This window comes from Spinacia oleracea, chromosome 3 (genome assembly GCF_020520425.1).
Source record: "Spinacia oleracea cultivar Varoflay chromosome 3, BTI_SOV_V1, whole genome shotgun sequence".
NCBI lineage: Eukaryota > Viridiplantae > Streptophyta > Magnoliopsida > Caryophyllales > Amaranthaceae > Spinacia > Spinacia oleracea.
Genome location: NC_079489.1, coordinates 53366459 through 53386132, shown reverse-complemented (window position 1 = coordinate 53386132; position 19674 = coordinate 53366459). Strand labels below are relative to the sequence as shown.

At 38.7% G+C, this 19674-nt stretch overlaps 1 protein-coding gene across 1 annotated transcript in view; it reads left to right on the top strand.

The window, feature by feature from the left end:
* Positions 1-15374, top strand: part of LOC130469696 (uncharacterized) — a 49720-nt gene extending 34346 nt beyond the window's left edge. Inside the window, exon 3 of the mRNA XM_056839125.1 lies at positions 14936-15374. Within this exon, the coding sequence (XP_056695103.1) occupies positions 14936-15374 (439 nt within the window). The remainder of the gene's footprint in view (positions 1-14935) is intronic.
* Positions 15375-19674: the final 4300 nt, after the last annotated feature.

Genomic DNA, 19674 nt, shown 5'->3' with positions numbered 1-19674 from the left:
AGGCCCATGGAGGACGAGACTGTGACGACTACCCTAGCTTTACAAGATGAAGGTTTCGATCCAACCCGGTTAATTGCTCCTGCATCAACACTAGAAGAGATCGATAACGGATGGGTGAAGACATATCAGTGGGTCAATGCAAAAGGAATAGAATTCAAGATGAGTACCGGTGAAGGACCAAAGTTTTACGAGACTAAACCCAAGGCTTGAGCCACATAGAGCACCGTAGTAAAAAGCGCCTAGTTGTTCTTTAGATTGGTAAAAAAGTAATAAAGACTTTAGATGGTCCTAAGGCCCCTTAGAATACAGATCAAGTTTATTTCAGTGTGTTTTCCTTACTTTCCAAATTAATAAAGGCGTAATATTTCTCTTAAAATTTTATTCTAACACTAAGTAAACACCAAGTGTACTTGCAAAATACAAAAATAAAGAGGCGGCCCACTCTAAGGCCCAACAAACGAGGCCCATTCGGTCTCGAAATAGTGCCATGGGAACCAGTTCCCGAAACCCACAAAATAAACCGCACCATCCCATTCATATCCCCAAAAAAAGTCAACCAGTGTTATCACAAGAATAAATCCATGCAACCCAAAGAAATCAAAGGAAATCAAAATCCAAAACAATGCAAATGTTACCAAAAAAAACAGATTCATAAAACATAATTCCATCATACCCTTCACTAACAACGCGCACCTAAATCCACCCAAAAAGCCTATACAAAGATCTTCATATCTTCCACACCTTAACTCCATTTTCAAATCCGTTTCGAGTCACGGATAGAAAAAATTAATCCGGACAAAAATGCATCTCACGCTAACAGTCAAAAAAGCCTCCGAATTAGCCTCAAAATTGATTTTAAAAACGAGCAAAATCAAAGCACTAAAAAAGGGAAAAAAGAAATAAATGCAAGAACACGTGAAGCAAAGCGTAAAAAACGACCGCCTAAGTCATTTTCAGCGCCCAGGGCTGGGCGCCGAAATCTTTGACGCCCCAGCCTGGGCGTTGAAACTCTCTGCCTGCCTAAATTTTTAGAAGTGCTCGTCATTTTATCCGCACATAACGGAAAAATAACGAACACTTGGGGGGTACAACACGTATCCAAATAGGCTCACCAAAAAATATAGCCATACAAAAAGTAGTCGAATTTCATTTTTTTTACGCGACTTACGGCAAACAAAAATCGGCAGACGAAAATAATGATAATACTTCACTCATTTGACCGATTAAGTTATATGCTACCACCTCAGGGCATATCTATTAAAATCTGGCATCCTAGAACTTATTCTAGCCAGAACTACGCGCGACCTGATTCTGACAAGATACGTAGGCAATCCTTACCAAGGATTCGGTCCAATCAAAAAACAAACATACATAAATTGTGCAAAAAGTGTTAGACATGTAAAAATATAAAAAGAAGGAGAAACAAAAAATGAAAATGAAATAAATAAAATACGCCTTTATTGAAAAATAATAAGAAGGAAAACAAAGTGCTAAGGAATGAAAAAACAAACACAACTGAAATAAATAAAGGGCAACTACACCCTAGCAAGAACTACACTACTCTAGTTCTTCTGGATCATCAAATAAAGTCTTGTAGAGGGCAATGTTCGCAGGATCCACCCCCACAGTCTTCTGCGCTGCCCCAATATCAATCCATAAGAACCGGCTCCTGGACACTAACTTCCAAAGATGCCAAGGCTTCAGAAACATTCTCAGTTATAGCCCGCTCAGCCTCGAGGGCACAGACAATGGTGGGAGAAGGATTATTATCATCAACTAGACTAGCCACTGTTTCTACAGGCGGCTGAGCCTTCCTAACCCATACATTGTTCCGGCGATGATCTCCGCGAGAGCTTGCATTCCTTTTAACAACAGCAGGCCCCTTCATGTTAGGCATCTTTTTAGGCCTGAAACTGGAACGGGGAGGAACTTCCTTTCGCTTTCGATCAGGATGAGCTTTCACAGTCTTAATACCATAGGTACGAGGTTTGGCAGAATCAGGACCCTCATACTTAACACGAATACGAGGTATCAAAAGCTCAGCCGGCTCCCCATTTCGAGCCTCGGTCCTCACAGCTTTATCATTGGAGCTCATCCACAACTTGTAGTTTTCAGAAAGACCCACAAAGCCATTTGTAGCTACGGCCCAACGCGGGAGACCATCATAATACTTAGCCCACGCTAGAACCCGTGCTTGTGCAAAGGCCGCTACCTTAGGTGGTACCGTATCAGAAAAGGGGATAGTCTGCCTTAAACCATATTGACGTATGACTCGGTAAGGGAAAATATAAATGGGCCGAGATAGCCCCAACAAAGAAACATAAACTGATACATCAGAACCCCCCGTCATAGTAGTCAAACCCCACCATGGTACCACCCACTTAATAGAACAAATGCCATAAGTAAAAAAGGAGGCCCATTCGGCCTCGTCCTGGCCTTGGTGCAAGTATTTTCGGTTACCCAAGGCTATAGGGCGATAATGTTTAGGATCGGCAGGAGCTTCCAAGAGTCTAAGCCGTTCCACGAGCCAAATCTGCAAAAAACGGGTACGATCAAAAAATAATAATAAAAGAAAACGGTTCCTGGGGCGCAGTTTCAACGCCCAGGACCAGGCGCCAAAAATTCCAGCGCCCAGCCCTGGGAGCTGAAACTCAGCCCCAAGGCAGGACGAATAAAAAATATATATGAAAAAAAACGTATACGTGCGCAAAAAAAATTTGATTACCTGCAGTAATAGGGGGCTTCCCTTAAAATATTCAGATTTGGCGTCCTTCTTCAGCTCATCCGCACTCAGCAAAGTCTCGGCAACCACCAAAGGCATAATAGAATAGCAACTTTCCATCTGGCTAATCAAGGGGATCAACCTTATGTCACCGAACTCACCATTGTTATTCGACAGCAAATAATGATTCAACAAGCAAAATACAAGGGCTCGAATATTCAATTTCTGTTCGGTCATATTCTTACTAGGTCTAAAGTGATGTTTTACAAGTTTTGCCAAATTAACTTCATCACCTACAACAACTTCAGCAAGCATGTTAGCATCTAGTCCTAGGAAAGCCCCTATGGTTGTTTTACTCTCTTCAATAGTGCCAGGAGTGGCAGGGGTAGCATTAGTAGGATAACTAAGGATCGCAGCAAATTCATCTGGCAAAGGACATATTTCGTTGCTCCAAAAGACAAAAACATGATGATCGGAGTCCCAAAAGCCTAGGGCTGCGTGCAGAAAATTATAGTCAATGTTAATTTGTTGTAAGCCTAAAAGTGCCTCTAAGAGGTATTCTTTCAATAAAGCCTTTTCTGTAGGATTAAGGGCCCGGAGCCAACGCCTAACAGCCCGTTGGAGTGAGAAAGTGGGAATCGACATGACAAAAGCAAGGAGTAATTAAAACACAGCAAAGAAAAAAGGAAATTGAGAGTGATGGAAAATAGGGACGTATCTAGCCCCTATATATAGCTGAACGCATCAAGTGACATCCAGATCCCATTCGGAAACGCGTTAAGAAATCCGAAAGTCAAAATTAGCCAGCAAAGAACTTTCAGCGCCCGAAGCTGGGCGCCGAAATATTTAACGCCCAGCCTTGGGCGCCGAAAATGCAGCCCAAGGCCCAGATTTCACAAAACGCGGAGCAGGAAAAGACTTAAAACCATGTTGCTAGACACGAGGCCCTATGTACAATTAAGATCAAGCCCAAAAGCACCTTTAAGCTCCCAAATAGCAAAAATGAATGGTAAAACTTGGTCGAAACTTAGACTTGTCTCAAGAAACATATATGTACATTTTTCAAAACAAAAAAATATCAAGGTCATTCTTCGAAACACCAAAAAATGTTGTTAAGTCGTTGGTTTCTCAAAAATAAAAAATGTTTGTCTGTCAAAGGATTAAATCGCGCCAAGCTAAACCGAATGATATTAAACCTTGTCGCCCGAAGACTGAAGTCGCACCCCATGACTTCGCCAAAGTAGCACACCACTATGAAAGAGTCGCTCGCACATACGAGCTCCACCCCAAACATGATTAAAAAACGTTATGAAGCATGCGAAAAATGACCACCAAAGCCCGAGCTCGCAAAAAGTATACTCCAACAGGGAGCGCGCAATCAAAATCACATTCCCGGGCTGCGCTATACACAAGTCCCGTGTTTGGATAATCTCAAAAAAAAAATAAAAAAAAATAAAGACGGTATTTCAAAAAAAATCGTTAACAGAAATATACTCAGTGTGGGCCCACTTGTAGGACACACCTAATCGGGAACTATTACGACCCACCAACAGGTTGTAATCACAAAAGCCCTTCTACATAGGCAAAATGGAAAGAAAGTAAGAAATTCAAAATGGGCTCGCCCACCTTCAACGGGCGGGGTCTGCGTCACTAGCCGCGCAGGTCCTCAGTTTTCGAAAAATAAAGTCTTCAAATTCAAAATAGGCTCGCCATCTTTAGCCGGCGGGGTCTACGTCACAAACCTAGTAGGTCCTTATCTTCAAATTTAAAAAACAGATTCGTCCACTTCTATCGGACGGGGTGTCCACCCTTAGCGGACAGGCTCGCCATCTTTAGCCGGCGGGGTCTGCGTCACTAACCGCGCAGGTCCTTAGTCACTGCAGCGATAACCTTTATCGGTTTTCCCTTTTTCCAAAAATTAAAGGATTGGTTTTCCGTTTTTCCAAAAAAGAACTATGTGATCGGTTTTCCCTTTTTCCAAAAATTAAAGGATTGGTTTTTCGTTTTTCCAAAAAAGAACGATGTGATTGGTTTTCCGTTTTTCCAAAAAAGAACGATGTGCTGGATTTTCCTTCGTTTTACGTCCCATAAAAGCAAGGGGGTTTTCTCGTTTAACTAGCCTTGAAAATGAGAATCTTTAAAAACATTTTTACCTCGTGGTTGGGCTTGGCCAGGCCCAATTACACTTTATAGCTTTGATTTCGAAAACATCTGTAGCTACTCCCAATGACAAAGTGAGGGAGTTTTCTACACTTCTTTAGATCCTTCCAATGATAAAGTGAGGAAGTTTCTATACTATCCGTTGACAAATCCCAATGACACGTGAGGGATATGTCGACACTCCAAGTGATGACCCTTAAGTCAAATGTTATCACTCGGGGGCTCGTGAGACCCTCGCAAAAATAGGTCACCATGGCTTGTGTGACGCACTCCGTCTAGTACTTTGACCATCGTCTTATTCCAAGACTCAGTCAAAGTGGGGGCTAACTGTAGACACCTACTTTTGTCCCTATTCCCGAAAGGGAAGGTTCGATGATGAAAACGTAAATCTCCACTTGACAACGCATCTCCTATAAAATAACGAATCTCAATTCCCCTTTTCATTTCACCCAAAACCTGCTATTTATAGAAACCTGCTATTTATGGAAACCTGCTAAAAATAGTAACTACCGTAATGGGTAGTTGTTAAAAGTGGCAAGTCATAAAAGATAGAAACCTGTCAGAATTAGGTGTTGCACTGCAACATAAATCCTAAATGAGATAGACATTGCGAGAGAATCCTATTCCTAATATGATTCGAAAGTAAGAGTCACGTATTAATTAAAATCCTAACGAGCCTAGAGTTCGTAACGGGCCCAGACGCATCCCGTCACAAGGTTAATACGCACTAAAGGACTCAATTAAATCTCAAATACTCCGGATTCTAGGAATCCGAATCTGACTAAGAAAAACAGCCCAGATCCTATTTTCAACGCCTGGCTCTGGGCGCTGAAAATACCGGGTACGTGTTTTTTCCTAATTCCTCGTGGATTAGGGTTCTGCAATTCTATCTTTCCACGAACTCTTTCCTATAAATAGACCCTTAAGTTCGACGTGAAAAGAACACAACACACAATTATATTCTGAGTATCTACTCTGAACCCCTAAGCCTAAGCCTCACGCTGCAAAACTGATCATGCGTTCTGTCGCAATCGATCCATAAATCGAACAGAACGTATCCTGTCCCATAATTTGAGATTCGTTAAATAAAAGGAGAAATAGCAAAGTCAAAGTGGTTAGTTTTCTGAGAACCGTGACGCACCTCTCAAGGGTGCGTCGTAATGTGTCCCTTTTCCATGGTTTAATTGCTTTCCTCGCCCTTTTATGAACTGTTAAACTAACTAAAATCTGATTGTTCGATCACGCTTAATAAATTTGATATTTTTGGGAAATTGGATTATCATGCTAGGTCCCTTAAAATAATCTAAATCAGATAATTGCGTTCGATCTAGTACTATATGTTGCATATTGATAAAATCAACTCAGATTAGTTTAATAGTTAACGCATGTCCCTTCAATTATTTATGCTGAGCTAGTAAGGATATCCTGCCTCTAGAGTTATCAAAGAGCGAGTACTCCTCTCGGTAGTTATAGTCCCCCGAACCCTCAATCTCTACCCTGCGGGTGTACGTTGAGCGATCCCCACCACCAGGGATCACAAGGGAACCTATGGCCGTCGTGGTCAAACATAATTGCACTCCCTTTATGTCACGATAACCGGGTTTTGTCAGTTTTTCTCATTGTCGTTAAAAACTGAATGGCGACTCCTATATTACTATTCAATTGGGTGTAAACTCATAGGAAATCAAATTACACTTGATTTGACAAAAAGAAGCGTCACACCCACGAGGGACGAGGTCACGCAATAGCCTCGTGCTTTTTCGACCCCCTCACAGCAGCCATGGGAATCAAGCATATTGGAGAATGGCTTTGATGTCCTTATTTAATGTTTTAAAGTTTTAGAGTTTAAATCTTTGTAAAACATTATTGGTTAATCATTCACAATAAATCAATAGAATTCATTTTTCCATTTAATTTGTGGTTTATTAAATGATAAGTCCCTTCAATTTGACGATATATTCAAGATAGATTGTCAGGACCAGTCCTGTGACTAAGAAATCTCTATCAAGTGAACTTGAATGTCAAAAGTTGAAAATGGTCCCTAGTCGGAGTTTTCTATAAAATTGGACGCATAGAAAACGTTAGACGACTAGAATGCAAGATGACTAGTAGTTCTGTTTCTTGAACTATGTGGACATGGCAATTGAAGGAAATAATGTCCTTGGTCCAAGTATGCATTCTATGTTAAGTCTAATAAATACGGTTCAGTATTAATTAACAAGTTAATAATTCAGTGAGATCAAGTGAGTTGAATGCCTAGCTAGAGGCCGCTTCAGTTCAAGTGGAATTAATGATATTAATCCACAGCTTACTCTTGACTGAACCCGTAGGGTCACACAAATAATACGTAAATGGATCAAGTATTTAATGGCATTAAATACTCTATCTATGGATATTCGGAATCGACGGATCTTGGTTTCAGTGGGAGCTGAGATCGTCACAAGCAAGAAATGAATACTCCGGAAACGATGATATTGCCGGAAACGGAAATATGGATCGTATTGGAAATATAAATATTATCCAAGTCGTAGATGTTGCCGGAAACGGAAACATGGTACGTATCGGAAAATATTATCGGAAATGGAAATATTGCCAGAATCGGAAATATTGCCGGAAACGGAAATATTATCAGAATCGGAAATATTATTGGAATCGGAAAATAATTCCGGAAACGGAAATATTAAATATTTGTTCGAAACGGAAATTAATTCCGTAATCGGAAATATTAAATATTGTTCGTATCGGAAATGAATTCCGGAATCAGGAATTTAATCGGAAGCGTATCGTACGAATTAGCATCGGACGAGGCCCGCTAGACGAAGGCCCAGCACGAAGCCAGGCCATCGTCCAGCGAGCCGCACGCACCAACGCACGCCTCGACCAGGCCAAGCGCAAGGCCAGGCCCAGCCAAGGGCGCGCGCGCGCGAGAGCACAACAGCGTGGGCTGAGCGATGTGCGCCTGGCGTGGGCCGCAAGGCTTGCGCGGGTGCACGGCTCGTGCAACGCTTGTGCGGGAATCCTAATCCTATTAGAATTCGTGCAAAGATTAAATCCTAATCCTAATAGATTGATTTTGTTATTTAGAGTCCTAATAAGATTCTAACTAGCAAATCCACATCCTAGTAGGATTACAATTCCTTTTCCATACCCCTATAAATAGGTGCCTAGGGTCACAATTTATAGGGACGATTGAAGTATTCAACGGGTAAGTTTTTGAAAGAAAAATCAGCCATACACTTGCAAACACATAGCCGAAAATTCCTAAGCACCTTAAGGGAGATTCTAGTTGGTCTAACTTGAGGCGGATCCGGACGTACTGTGGACTATCTACGGAGGGACGACATTTGGAGTCCTAAAGACTTGTTCTTGTTCGGTTCGGGCGCAGCTAGGGAAGGCACGCTACAACATGTATGCATCTATTCTATGCTAAATGATTATGTGTAAATAATATGCTTTCCTGGCTTTATGGTTTTTCCGCATGATTTATGAATTGTCATATGTATCATAACCTAACAGTGGTATCACGAGCCTCTTATTATTTTCATAATCTAAATTGCATAAACATGGTTAAATATTACAAATTTGCAAGAATTAAAAGGGGTGATTAATTTTCGTAATTGTTAATTAATTGCAAATTGCGTTTATGTAATTATATGTACGCAGTTTTTCGGCAGTTTCTTCGTTACTCATCCAAAGCGAGTGATTTTTGTGTCAATTCCGCATGTAAAAGGCATTCTAAAATTTTGACAAAACTAGTATTTTTCGGCCGAACCCAGAATTCTCAAATTCGAAGCCTAACTATGACTTTTCGGAGGTTTTAGTTTTTCGAACGCAAAATTTTGTAAATTTAAGATGTTAAATTAAATATTTGCGATTCTTGTTGATAAATCTTGAATTTTTGATTGACCTACTGTATATGTTTAACAAGTTTGAATACCTAGCCTTGTTAATTATGCAATCTAATTTGTAATTATGATTGATTTGTTGAAATTCGAATAATTTAGAATTGATTTGATTTTCATAATTAATTAATAATTTAATTAGATACCTATGATTAAAAACCACCATAAAAATTGTAAATTTGTGTTAAATTTTAAATTTTTATGACCTAGATTTGAATCCATGATCGATCGGAAATTAATTAATTAATAAATTTTCGATTTTTCGCCCTAAAATTATGAAATTAATATGTTTTATTTATTTGTCATTAATTTTGAATAAAAAATTTTAAATTTTTATGCGACTCGCTCATAAAACTTGCACGCACAAAGCAATGGACGCTACGTGCTACCCTTCAGGGGTGTTGTATAGTGCGGGCATGCGACGACGAGCAAGGGAGCTCGTCGGCCATGCGGTACGAATGCAGCGCACAAGGGCATGGTGCACGAGCACAAGGCAGCATCCCTGCCTTGTGTCGTGGGCTGTGTGCGATGGGCGAGTGGGCAAGGGCGAAAGCAAGGCACGAGCAGTCGCGTGTGGGCAGCAAGCGAGCTGCGCCACAGCGCGCACTGCCTCGCGCGCAGCGAGCGCAAGCTCGCGTGCCACGAGCGCTACGCCCAGCATCGATCGCTCGCGCGCAGCGAGCGCCTGCTCGCATGCTACTGCCTCGTGCGATTAGCGCAAGCTCGCGTGCGACAAGGGCAGGCGCGTAGCGAGCCAGAGGTCATGCGTTCCTCGGATGCCTTGCGATGGAATGCAGCAGCAGATGCGACGCAGCGCATGGGCTGCGTGCACATGGCCAGCGATGGCTGCGTGCGTGTGGCCTATGGCTGTGCGTTGCGTGGTGATGTTGCGTCACGATTAGATCGTTCTTAAAATTTTAATTTGAAATTTTCAGTTTACGTAATTTTAATTAATTTTAAAATTAATAATTTAAATTATTTTCTTGGATTTTAATTTTGAATATTGTAATTATAATAAATTTCATTTATTCTAATTATTTTACTAAAATTAAAATCATGAATTAATTTAAATACGACTGAAAATAAATTAAATATGTGGATTCAATTATAAATTTATAAGAGCATTAAAGTTTAATTAAATTTGTATGTTTCCGGTTAGACTAGAAATACATTTTTATGTTTAAAATTAGTAAAGCATATGAATTTATTGGTTTAAGTGGGAGCCCTTTTAGTCATAAACTCTTAATTAGGTCTACAAATCCTTAAGGTTAAAACAACTTGATTAGAATTAATAAGGACTGAATAATTTGTAGATTATTGGTGCCCTTGATTAATTGCTGCAATTGTTTATGTGATGCATAATGTGTTTTACTAATCAGCTATGTGGGCCATTCATGATAATGAATGGGTGAATGGTATATATTGTAAATGTACTGTTTTGCAGGTTATGAAGTGACTAGTATGGCCCAAATAGGATAGAAAATATGGTCTGCGTACCATTAATTTGAATGTAATTGGTCTAAAGTACCAAAATTGTTTTTCAATTCAAATATGGTCTGCGTACCATCAAATAGTTGTAATTAGTTTAATTATAGCTTATCCTATTTGAAGAAAATGGTGCCTCCCACAGAGATTTTCGAGACGGACTTTGAAGTTGAAGCTTCAAGATGAAGTCGGGCCATACTAGATCACATTTATCTTATGCATGCTTTAAGTTATGTATTGCTTTAAATATGTCTTAATTATGCATGAGTTTGTGGCTTGATTATGTTGCATGATTAAGGATTTTAGTTCACTTAAAATCTAACCAACATAGTAAGAGCCTTAAGTTCCAAACTTAAAAATTGAGTTAAAAGGTGCCATGCCAAAATATACACTTGCTTGGATATCCTTTACATCAATCTAGTAATAGTTTTCGCTCAGCGAGGTGTTACTTATTGGTCATAAAGGGGCAAGGTACAAAAATAATTGTGAGTACATGTTAGTTTTGGTGAAACTCAACGATATAAGTAAGGAGTCCTTTTATGTCGTGGCAAAATCGATAGGTTTACCTAATAAGTTCTTAGACGTACCTATCAACCAAGAGTAGTTTCTAGACTATTAGGAAAAGACTTTTGCTTACCTAAAATGTTTTAGAATTGAGTCGACAAACTGTGCTTAATTCTTCAATGGTTTTAGGGTCTTGGAATCATTTTATTCACACCTGCCGGAACACATAATTCGAATAAAATGCTAATGACTTGTTTAAATTTCATGATTGCTTTCATTTTCAAGTTATTATTCATGATAAATGTTTAGACTTTGCATGCTTCAATGAATGTTTTGATTATTGTTTATAATTAAATATCTTGCACTGCAATAAATCCTTTTAGAAAGGTAACAGTAAATTTCCTCGATTGGTAGTGAATCCAAGAACGATTCACGGAAATGAGAGAAAATGAGGAATTTAAATGTACGTTTCTTTTAGCGACTTTTATGGTTGTTTTCGAATATGAAAGTCGAATGGCAAACCGATTGGTGCTTGTGAATTCAAAATACAATGTAGTTTTGAGATCATAAAGCATTGAGTTTAAACGCTCAGCTTTACCAATGGTTAACAACCTAATATCTTTGTCCATTTAATTCTCGAATGAGTCTAGTCCCTAGACATTCGAATAGATAGATGCTTAGAGAACTTTAGAAGCTTCTGGTAAGATCATCTAGTTGAAACAGAATATTCAACATAAATGGTAAGAACTTTGTTGGAGTGACATTGGACATGTCTAAACAAAGTATAAAAGTCAACACTAAAGAATTCAATTCTTAAAGCTATTAGAAAAGGTACAAGAAATAGGAAAACAAAGGAACAAATGAAAGAATTTACGATTCCGTTACTACCTATAAGTTTATATTTAAAGAGAAGTGACCTAGCAATCAAACTTCCTTGGTATCATATACCGCTTGAGGTTCTTACTTCGGTAATAACTCAAACAATGGAAGCTAGGCTACACTAATGGCCTACAAGTGGGAAATGAAGCATGGAAATGCTACATTAGTTGTAGGGTCATCTAGTTTGTTTTTAAGTCCTTTCAAGGCTGGAACTTAATGGCTATATTGTTCCATAATCAACATACCTAAATTTCTGTTTTTAAACACAGAAAGACTCACATTCAGAAGAACAAAAACAATGCTTGTTTGTTTGTTTGTTTATATGAATGAAATGGTCATTTACGGGTTGAGTCAATATGCTTGATTAAAACAAACAAATCTTTAACAATAAAACTTTACTAGGTTCAAATCAATCTCTTGATTTGAGTTCCACTAACCTTTAGCATTGTTGCTTAGACCATATCAACAAGTTAACATTCAAAAGATCTATTTTGATGGACTTTTGAAAGTTGATTGATTTCTAGATCAATTTAAGACAACTAGTCTTACTTGTTGAAAGTAACAAAAGATATGAACTATTGTTAGAACGCCTAGACAATAGAGTTCAAAGCTAAAGAAAGATTTTATGACTTTATTATTTCACATGGATCTGAGTGAATATAGGTTTATTTACTCAAAGTGATATAAACTCGAATCTGTTTGGCTAGTTCAAAGATTCAGAAGTATAAGATCCACTTGGCAAGAAATCATGTTGATGATTACTTAAGTCAAGAATGATCATCAATGATTGTGTGTAGTATAATTCACAATCTAGCTCCATAAGATATGGCATATCTAAGTTGGAATGATCGAAGTCGATTAGTACTTGATTCGATCAATGATGGATCATAAAGACTTTTCCTATAATTTCTAAAACAAAATGCTCAACTACCACCAAACTAAACCAAATTCGTCAAAGCTATTGAAAAGTAATTTCAGAATATCTTTTCATAATATATATCTAGAGAGTTTCTAAACTCAGTGGGAGCTTAGTGTTTTTCATTCGACAAACTAAGGCCCAAGTATAGATATATGTTTCATTGTGATTTATTCAAATGAGACACAAGGGTATTGTTTCTACCACGAATTTTTGAGAACATAATATTTGTTTGCTCGAAATAATGTCCTTTTGGAGATTCGTTTCCAAAATGACAAGTGGGAGAAAATAGACCTCGAAGGTCTTCGAGGCGAACAACAAACATAAACGGACATTCCGGAGGCTTTTCGAAGTGCTTCAGAAAACCCGAACTTATTCTTTAAGGACTTAAGCATTGGCTTTAAAGAATAGACATCTCTTAGAAGACTTTACAAATACGTGCTTCAAGGAGAACAGAATATTCAAAGGACTTTCAAGTGGCTGTTGATATTCTATTGTTTGAAGTTCTATACCCAAATAGGCATAGTGCTCAAGTCACTGAAACTATGAGATTCTTCTATTAGATAGTGAAGAAACATAGAGTTCAGGTCAATGAAACTATGAGATTCTTCTATTAGATAGTGAAGAAACCTACAACTTGCATTCAAACTATTATCATGTAGATTAATGAGTTTGTGACTTATAAGAAAGCTATGACGAAATATAGATTCCCTAAAATGGTTAGAGGCCATATATAGACTCAAATGTTTTAGATGGTTAGAGGCCATAAAACATACTCAATGTTTTGATGACAAAATTGAAATTTTGTTGATTTGCAAGAATAGTTTCACACCTATTGGTTGCAAGTTTGTTTTAAGGATAAAAACCATCAAACATGGAATTGTGTTCACACACAAAGCTAGATCAGTTGCTAAAGGTTACAAGCAAATTCATGGCATGGATTGTGTTGAAACCTCATGCATAATCGTAATGCTCAAGTCTATAATTCAAGCAATGATTGCATATTGGTACATATGGCAACTGGATGACAAAACGTATTCCTCAATCAAATGTTGGAAGAAACTATGTACATGGCATGTCATAGGATTTTTGTGGATCCAAATAAATGTTTGAAAAGGAAAGCTAGCTTATGAAATCTGAGCACAGATTTAAGCAAGCAATTGGGAATTGGAATTGTATTTTAGTGAAGCTAATAAGTATTTTAGTTTCATAAAATGTACATGATTCTTATAGATATATAAGAAGTTTAGTGGGAGTACATAAAAACTTAATTGGTCCTATGTGTATCACACACATATCTCTCTATTGTGAAATAACATTCAAATACTAATGACTTAGATTTGAAATTATTCATCAATGACGGACCATGGAGAAACTTAGTACATACTGGGTATTAAGATCTGGTAACAAAGGTCTTATAATATTGTTTTAGATTAAGTAATGGAATTTACTAAATCAAACACGAAGGACTCCATTGGAGATATTCGACCCATATGAATAAATCTAAGTAAAGGATGTTTGAACTATGTATAAGCATTTACTAAGTTAAACATCAAAGAGTCTAAATGAGATTCTTAAACCTATATTATATGTCAAAGAATTTAGCTGGATTCAGTATCTACTGAAATTGAATGAGCTAAAGTTACATGAATAGAATTCAATTGAGAATAATTCTGCAAAAGAATTTATCATGTATGATATAATATGAGGATCGCCAAAAATATATCGTATGGCTTTAGGCATAACGAACATATACCAATCTCTATTGATCTAAGTGAAGATCAACTAGATTGAGATCAAGAATACTTATGGTACTTGAAAAGTACATAGGAATAGTTCTTGATTCAAGGAAATAAAGATATGCAAAATATTGATGCTACACGCATAAACACTGGCAGAGGATCAAGCAAGATTCCTTTGGAGTTAACCATTGACAAGGACGAGCTAAAGAGCATCGTGTTTTGAAATGGCAACATGGATTGGAGACCATGAGTTGTTGCGTGGGAAATTAAATATCAATTTCTATGTTCTGAGATACAGATGGAAAGTCTTCCACATATTTGTGAACTGCTTGGATAAGTAATTCCAAACAAAGCATCACTAGCAACCTATAAATTTGAAGTAAAAGTACTTATTGCCTAAGAAGCAATAAAACAGGGTTGTTTATGTTAAAGAGTTCTTCACCGAACTTGGGTAGATCACATGTCTGCTGGCTTGATGGTTCTTCATTGAAAAATGCGTAGAACCACTCTTGAAGCAAGAAAAGACTAGATCACAAAATGAACATACTCAAAAGATCTTATCATCTATCTCGAAGAACATTCGATGTAAAGGATATTAAGATTGGCAAAGCAATAACTTTTCTAGCCCTAAAAGTCTTTTCATTTTGTGGCTTGCTGTTCATGGGAGGCTTTCTACCAAAGACAGACTCATGCAGTGGGGCATAGCTACTGATGGTGTTTGCAGTTTATGTGGTGTTGATCCAGAATCAGTGCAGCACTTGTTCTTTCAGTGTTCTTATGCTAGACAAGTCTGGCAGAAATTCCTACAGATTCTGATTATCAATAGGAGCAGCCAAGCTTTTGATCAGGAGCTCCAATTTGCTATGAGAATGAGTAAAAAATGTACTGCTGTGAGCAAACTTCTCCTTGCTGGGTTTGCTGAAGCAGTTTATTGCCTGTGGATTCAAAGGAATCAAAGAGTCTTTGCTGGTCATGTTCAATCAGCTGAGCAAATTGTTAAAGAAATTGTGTTTAAGGTTGCTTGCAGATGTAGAGATTCAGACATTGCTTTGTTGCTGTATTAGGCCTGTTGCTGTCAGGTTCTAGTTTAGGTGGTTTTGTTTTGTTCCTGTTGGGGAACTAGTGCTCCAGTTGTTCTGGTGCTTGTAATCTTTGAGCTGTTGCTCTTTCCTTTTGGTTTATAAAATTTTTATTTGCCAAAAAAAAAAGATTGGCAAAGCATGATAACTAAACCTATGCAACAAGTGAGAAGCAACACTCACATTGTAGCACTGGAAATCAAGCATAGCTTTGAATTCCATGAACTGTTTTAAAAATGGGTTTAAGGCCCATGGTTGTAAAACATTGGGGTTGAAAATTTATCATATATGAAATGTATTTTCATATTCCATTTAATCTTGGTTTAGTATTAAATGATGAGTTCCTTCAATTTGACGAAATATTCAAGATAGACTGTCAGGACCAGTCCTGTGACTAAGAAATGTCTATCAAGTGAACTTGAATGTCAAAGGTTGAAAATGGTCCCTGGTCGGAGTTTTCTATAAAGATGGACGCATAGAAAACGTTAGACGACTAGAATGCAAGAGGACTAGTAGTTCTGTTTCTTAAACTATGTGGACATGGCAATGTCGCAATCATTTGCATAGATACTTACTTTGGGAAGACTAGTATCGGACAGACCTATGAAACTTTACTGTAAGAGATGAAAATCTGTCATAAGTAAATTTCATTAAATTATTAGACACTAAATCCTCAATACCTGAGTGATTTTAGATTACTTGTTTGAGAACTGGTTGCTTTGACGTTGACCAACCATCGCACCGTAAAAGGAGGCTATAAAGGCAACGCTCAGGTAATCACCTATCAAACGAAGTCTAATCTCAAGATCTCAAGATTGGGATTGTCCTCCCATAAATCGGGATGAGATGCTTAAAAGTTGTACAAGGCCACTCGGAGAGCTAGAAACTGTGAAATGCATGGCCGTGCTCGGATGAATCATAGGCTATGATTATCTGTTTATTTGATTAGTTGAACTCTGAAACCGAGAAACACCTCTAGACATAATAAGGATGACAACTCTTAACTTACGTTCAAGAGCAAGCATCTAGCGACAAAGGAATTAGGAAATGCACACTTGTCCCTAAGGACAAGTGGGAGACTGAAGGAAAAAATGCTCTTGGTCCAAGTATTCATTCTATGTTAAGTCTAATAAATGCGGTTCAGTATTAATTAACAAGTTAATAATTCAGTGAGATCAAGTGAGCTGAATGCCTAGCTAGAGGCCGCTTCAGTTCAAGTGGAATTAATGATATTAATCCACAACTTACTCTTGACTGAACCCGTAGGGTCACACAAATAGTACGTAAACGGATCAAGTATTTAATGGCATTAAATACTCTATCTATGGATATTCGGAATCGACGGATCTTGGTTTCAGTGGGAGCTGAGATTGTCACAAGTAAGAAATGAATACTCCGGAAACGATGATATTGCCAGAAACGTAAATATGGATCGTATCGGAAATATAAATATTATCCAAGTCGTAGATGTTGCCGGAAACGGAAACATGGTACGTATCGGAAAATATTATCGGAAATGGAAATATTGCCAGAATCGGAAATATTACCGGAAACGGAAATATTGTCAGAATCGGAAATATTATCGGAATCGGAAAATAATTCCGGAAACGGAAATATTAAATATTTGTTCGAAACGGAAATTAATTCCGGAATCGGAAATATTAAATATTGTTCGTATCGGAAATGAATTCCGGAATCAGGAATTTAATCGGAAGCGTATCGTACGAATTAGCATCGGACGAGGCCCGCTAGACGAAGGCCCAGTACGAAGCCAGGCCATCGCCCAGCGAGCCGCACGCACCAATGCACGCCTCGACCAGGCCCAGCGCAAGGCCAGGCCCAGCCAAGGGCGCGCGCGCGCGAGAGCACAGCAGCGTGGGCCGAGCGCTGTGCGCCTGGCGTGGGCCGCAAGGCTTGCGCGGGTCCACGGCTCGTGCAACGCTTGTGCGGGAATCCTAATCCTATTAGAATTCGTGCAAAGATTAAATCCTAATCCTAATAGATTGATTTTGTTATTTAGAGTCCTAATAAGATTCTAACTAGCAAATCCACATCCTAGTAGGATTACAATTCCTTTTCCATACCCCTATAAATAGGTGCCTAGGGTCACAATTTATGGGGACGATTGAAGTATTCAAAGGGTAAGTTTTTGAAAGAAAAATCAGCCATACACTTGCAAACACATAGCCGAAAATTCCTAAGCACCTTAAGGGCGATTCTAGTTGGTCTAACTTGAGGCGGATCCGGACGTACTGTGGACTATCTACGGAGGGACGACATTTGGAGTCCTAAAGACTTGTTCTTGTTCGGTTCGGGCGCAGGTAGGGAAGCCACGCTACAACATGTATGCATCTATTCTATGCTAAATGATTATGTGTAAATAATATGCTTTCCTGGCTTTATGGTTTTTCCGCATGATTTATGAATTGTCATATGTATCATAACCTAACAGCAATGTCATAATCATTTGCATAGATACTTACTTTGGGAAGACTAGTATCGGACAGACCTATGAAACTTTACTCTAAGAGATGAAAATCTGTCATAAGTAAATTTCATTAAAATTATTAGACACTAAATCCTCAATACCTGAGTGATTTGAGATTACTTGTTTGAGAACTGGTTGCTTTGACGTTGACCAACCGTCGCACCGTAAAAGGAGGCTATAAAGGCAACGCTCAGGTAATCACCTATCAAACGAAGTCTAATCTCAAGATCGCAAGATTGGGATTGTCCTCCCATAAATCGGGATGAGATGCTTAAAAGTTGTACAAGGCCACTCGGAGAGCTAGAAACTGTGAAATGCATGGCCGTGCTCAGATGAATCATAGGCTATGATTATCTGTTTATTTGATCAGTTGAACTCTGAAACCGAGAAACACCTCTGGACATAATAAGGATGACATCTCTTACCTTATGTTCAAGAGCAAGCATCGAGCGACAAAGGAATTAGGAAATGCACACTTGTCCCTAAGGACAAGTGGGAGACTAGAGGAAATAATGCCCTTGGTCCAAGTATGCATTCAATGTTAAGTCTACTAAATGCGGTTCAGTATTAATTAACAAGTTAATAATTCAGTGAGATCAAGTGAGCTGAATGCCTAGCTAGAGGCCGCTTCAGTTCAAGTGGAATTAATGATATTAATCCACAGCTTACTCTTGACTGAACCCGTAGGGTCACACAAATAGTACGTAAACGGATCAAGTATTTAATGGCATTAAATACTCTATCTATGTATATTTGGAATCGACGGATCTTGGTTTCAGTGGGAGCTGAGATCGTCACAAGCAAGTGAATACTCCGAAAACGATGATATTGCCGGAAACGGAAATATGGATCGTATTGGAAATATAAATATTATCCAAGTCGTAGATGTTGCCGGAAATGGAAACATGGTACGTATCGGAAAATATTATCGGAAATGGAAATATTGCCGGAATCGGAAATATTGCCGGAAACGGAAATATTGTCAGAATCGGAAATATTATCGGAATCGGAAAATAATTCCGGAAACGGAAATATTAAATATTTGTTCGAAACGAAAATTAATTCCGGAATCGGACATATTAAATATTGTTCGTATCGGAAATGAATTCCGGAATCGGGAATTTAATCGGAAGCGTATCATACGAATTAGCATCGGATGAGGCCCGCTAGACGAAGGCCCAGCACGAAGCCAGGCCATCGCCCAGCGAGCCACACACACCATCGCACGCCAAGCCTCGACCAGGCCCAGCGCAAGGCCAGGCCCAGCCAAGGCCTGGGGCGCGCGCGCGAGAGCACAACAGCAGTGGGCTGAGCGCTGTGCGCCTAGCTTGGGCCGCAAGGCTTGCGCGGGTGTACGGTGCTCGTGCAATGCTCGTGCGGGAATCCTAAAGCAAACGGGATTCGAAATATGATTAAATCCTAAAACTATTAGATAATGATTATTTAATAGAGTCCTAGCAGGATTCTAATTAAACTAATTAATAACCTAATAGGATTATAATTCCTTTTCCATACCTCTATAAATAAGTGCCTAGGGTCATAATTTATAGATACAATTGAAGTATTCAAAGGGTATGTTTTTGAAAGAAAAATCAGCCATACACTTGCAAACACAATAGCCGAAATTCCTAGTAACCTTAAGGGCGATTCTAGTTGGTCTAACTTGACGCGGATCCGGACGTACTGTGGACTATCTATGGAGGGACGACATTTGGAGTCCTAAAGACTTGTTCTTGTTCGGTTCGGGCGCAGCTAGGGAGGGCACGCTACAAAGTGTATGCTCCTAAATTATGCTAA